General features: G+C 56.5%; 1 protein-coding gene across 1 annotated transcript; it reads left to right on the top strand.

Annotated features, from left to right (window-relative positions):
• The first annotated feature begins 149 nt into the window (after positions 1 to 149).
• Positions 150 to 3522, top strand: MRPL49 (mitochondrial ribosomal protein L49). Its single transcript, XM_041414743.1, has 4 exons — positions 150 to 201; positions 1175 to 1296; positions 1796 to 1966; positions 2039 to 3522. The coding sequence occupies exons 1-4, from the start codon at positions 150 to 152 to the stop codon at positions 2183 to 2185; spliced, it is 492 nt and encodes a 163-aa protein (XP_041270677.1). The 3' UTR covers positions 2186 to 3522.
• Positions 3523 to 3828: the final 306 nt, after the last annotated feature.

Here is a 3828-nt window from a genome sequence, read left to right on the forward strand (position 1 = left end):
CACCCCAAATACCCCACCCCGTCCGGCTGGAGCCCCCCCGCAGGTCAGCCCCCCCCGGGGGACCGGGTAATTAACTCATTAATCCTGGGGGGGGGTTAATTAGCTCCGGGGGGAAAAGGGGTGATTTACCCCGGAATGGGAATTCGTTAATGGGTTATCACCCCAAATACCCCACCCCGTCCGGCTGGAGCCCCCCCGCAGGTCAGCCCCCCCCGGGGGACCGGGTAATTAACTCATTAATCCTGGGGGGGGGTTAATTAGCTCCGGGGGGAAAAGGGGTGATTTACCCCGGAATGGGAATTCGTTAATGGGTTATTGAGTCTGGGGGAGCTTCATGACTTTGTGGGAGGTGGTTAATTACCCTGGGGGGCTTAATTACCCCTGGGGGGGCTTAATTACCCCTGGGAGGGCTTAATTAGCCCCGGACAGTGTTAATTACCCCCGGGGGGACCCCAAAATATTCCTTTCAAGAGGGAATAACAAAGAGGATTTATTTACCCCAAACTGGCTCGAATTGCCCCAGGGTGCATTGAATTCCTTCAGGCGAGTGTTAATTACTCCGGGGGGTGTTAATTACCATTTTTGGGTGTTAATTACCCCTCAGGGACCCCAAATATTCCCTTGAAGGAGGAATTACTGATTCCAAACCAAGCAGCAAAGAGAATTTACTTAAAGGTGGAGTGGGTGAGATTCTCCCGGGGGGGGTGTTAATTACCCCAGGATGGTGTTAATTCCCTCAGGGGGGTGTTAATTACCCTCGGGGGATGTTAATTACCCTCGGGGGACACCAAAATATTTTCTTCAAGAGAAATTAATGATTTCAGACCAAGTAGTGAAGAGAATTTACTTAAGGGCGGAGTGGGTGAGATTCCCCCGGGAGGGTGCTAATTACCCCCGGGGGGTGTTAATTACTCCCGGGAGGTGTTAATTACCCCCGGGGGGTGTTCATTATCGTTTGGGGGTGTTAATTACCCCTCAGGGACCCCAAATATTCCCTTGAAGGAGGAATTACTGATTCCAAACCAAGCAGCAAAGAGAATTTACTTAAGGGCGGAGTGGGTGAGATTCCTCCAGGGAGTTGTTAATTCCCCCGGGAGGGTGCTAATTACCCGGGGAGGGTGTTAATTACCCCCGGGGGGTGCTAATTACCCCCGGGGGGTGCTAATTCCCGCAGGGGCCCCCCCGGACCTGCCCTACTCGGTGCGGCGCTCGCGGCTGCACAACCTGCCCGTGTACCTGGGGCTGCGGCAGGGCCGGCGCCTCACGGAGCTGCGCCGCATCCACGGCGACATCTGGGTGAGTGGGGGGCTCCGGGGGGGCTCCGGGGGGCTCGGGGGGCTCCCCCTGCCCCCCCCTGCCCCCCCCCAGGGGGGGGTGTTAATTACCCCAGGATGGTGTTAATTCCCTCAGGGGGGTGTTAATTACCCTCGGGGGATGTTAATTACCCTCGGGGGACACCAAAATATTTTCTTCAAGAGAAATTAATGATTTCAGACCAAGTAGTGAAGAGAATTTACTTAAGGGCGGAGTGGGTGAGATTCCCCCGGGAGGGTGCTAATTACCCCCGGGGGGTGTTAATTACTCCCGGGAGGTGTTAATTACCCCCGGGGGGTGTTCATTATCGTTTGGGGGTGTTAATTACCCCTCAGGGACCCCAAATATTCCCTTGAAGGAGGAATTACTGATTCCAAACCAAGCAGCAAAGAGAATTTACTTAAGGGCGGAGTGGGTGAGATTCCTCCAGGGAGTTGTTAATTCCCCCGGGAGGGTGCTAATTACCCGGGGAGGGTGTTAATTACCCCCGGGGGGTGCTAATTACCCCCGGGGGGTGCTAATTCCCGCAGGGGCCCCCCCGGACCTGCCCTACTCGGTGCGGCGCTCGCGGCTGCACAACCTGCCCGTGTACCTGGGGCTGCGGCAGGGCCGGCGCCTCACGGAGCTGCGCCGCATCCACGGCGACATCTGGGTGAGTGGGGGGCTCCGGGGGGGCTCCGGGGGGCTCGGGGGGCTCCCCCTGACCCCCCCTGCCCCCCCCCAGGCGCTGGAGCGGGACCTGAGGGCGTTCCTGGGCTCGCTGGGGGTCCCCGAGGCGGCGGCGCAGGTGAACGAGGTGACGGGGACGCTGCGGCTCAGGGGGCACTGGGGGCCGCAGGTGCGGCAGTGGCTGCTCCAGAGGGGCTTCTAGAGACCCCCCAGAGCCGCGGGGGACCCCCACATCGGCAGGGGGGCACCCCGACATCGGCACGGGGGACCCCCGAGTCTGCAAGGGATCGGCTGTGGGAGCAGCTGGAGCAGCACGGAATGGAGCCCGGACAGCGAAAAACGTCTGCTGGGGGCACCCCAAAATCCACCTGGGCACCCCAAAATCTGTTTGGGGCTCCTCCAGATCCACCTGGGCACCCCAAAATCTGTTTGAGAAACCTTCAGATCCACCTGGACACCCCAAAATCCACGTGAAGCACCTCAAAATCCATTTGGGGCTCGTCCAAATCCACCTGGGCACCCCAAAATCTGTTTGAGGAACCTTCAAAATCCACCTGGAGCACCTCAAAATCCATTTGGGGCTCGTCCAAATCCACCTGGGCACCCCAAAATCTGTTTGAGGAACCTTCAGATCCACCTGGGCACCCCAAAATCTGTTTGAGGAACCTTCAGATCCACCTGGACACCCCAAAATCTGTTTGAGGAACCTTCAAAATCCACCTGGGCACCCCAAAATCCACGTGGAGCACCTCAAAATCCATTTGGGGCTCGTCCAAATCCAGCTGGGCACCCCAAAATCTGTTTGGGGCTCCTCCAGATCCACCTGGGCACCCCAAAATCTGTTTGAGGAACCTTCAGATCCACCTGGGCACCCCAAAATCTGTTTGAGGAACCTTCAAAATCCACCTGGGCACCCCAAAATCCACGTGGAGCACCTCAAAATCCATTTGGGGCTCGTCCAAATCCAGCTGGGCACCCCAAAATCTGTTTGAGGAACCTTCAGATCCACCTGGACACCCCAAAATCTGTTTGAGGAACCTTCAAAATCCACCTGGGCACCCCAAAATCCACGTGGAGCACCTCAAAATCCATTTGGGGCTCGTCCAAATCCAGCTGGGCACCCCAAAATCTGTTTGGGGCTCCTCCAGATCCACCTGGGCACCCCAAAATCTGTTTGAGGAACCTTCAAAATCCACCTGGGCACCCCAAAATCCACGTGGAGCACCTCAAAATCCATTTGGGGCTCGTCCAAATCCAGCTGGGCACCCCAAAATCTGTTTGGGGCTCCTCCAGATCCACCTGGGCACCCCAAAATCTGTTTGAGGAACCTTCAAAATCCACCTGGGCACCCCAAAATCCACGTGGAGCACCTCAAAATCCATTTGGGGCTCGTCCAAATCCAGCTGGGCACCCCAAAATCTGTTTGGGGCTCCTCCAGATCCACCTGGGCACCCCAAAATCTGTTTGAGAAACCTTCAGATCCACCTGGACACCCCAAAATCCACGTGAAGCACCTCAAAATCCATTTGGGGCTCGTCCAAATCCACCTGGGCACCCCAAAATCTGTTTGAGAAACCTTCAGATCCACCTGGACACCCCAAAATCCACGTGAAGCACCTCAAAATCCATTTGGGGCTCGTCCAAATCCACCTGGGCACCCCAAAATCTGTTTGAGAAACCTTCAGATCCACCTGGACACCCCAAAATCCACGTGAAGCACCTCAAAATCCATTTGGGGCTCGTCCAAATCCACCTGGGCACCCCAAAATCTGTTTGAGAAACCTTCAGATCCACCTGGACACCCCAAAATCCACGTGAAGCACCTCAAAATCCATTTGGGGCTCG

This window comes from Onychostruthus taczanowskii, unplaced genomic scaffold (genome assembly GCF_017590055.1).
Source record: "Onychostruthus taczanowskii isolate IOZ18803 unplaced genomic scaffold, ASM1759005v1 scaffold460, whole genome shotgun sequence".
In the NCBI taxonomy this organism is placed as follows: domain Eukaryota; kingdom Metazoa; phylum Chordata; class Aves; order Passeriformes; family Passeridae; genus Onychostruthus; species Onychostruthus taczanowskii.

Excerpts from the sequence above, each read along its gene's own strand:
- MRPL49 (XM_041414743.1), top strand. The coding sequence starts at position 150 with ATGGGTTATCACCCCAAATACCCCACCCCGTCCGGCTGGAGCCCCCCC. Across the intron at positions 1,297-1,795 it reads GCATCCACGGCGACATCTGG|TTACCCCCGGGGGGTGCTAA; the intron begins GTGAGTGGGGGG and ends GGAGGGTGTTAA. Across the intron at positions 1,967-2,038 it reads GCATCCACGGCGACATCTGG|GCGCTGGAGCGGGACCTGAG; the intron begins GTGAGTGGGGGG and ends GCCCCCCCCCAG.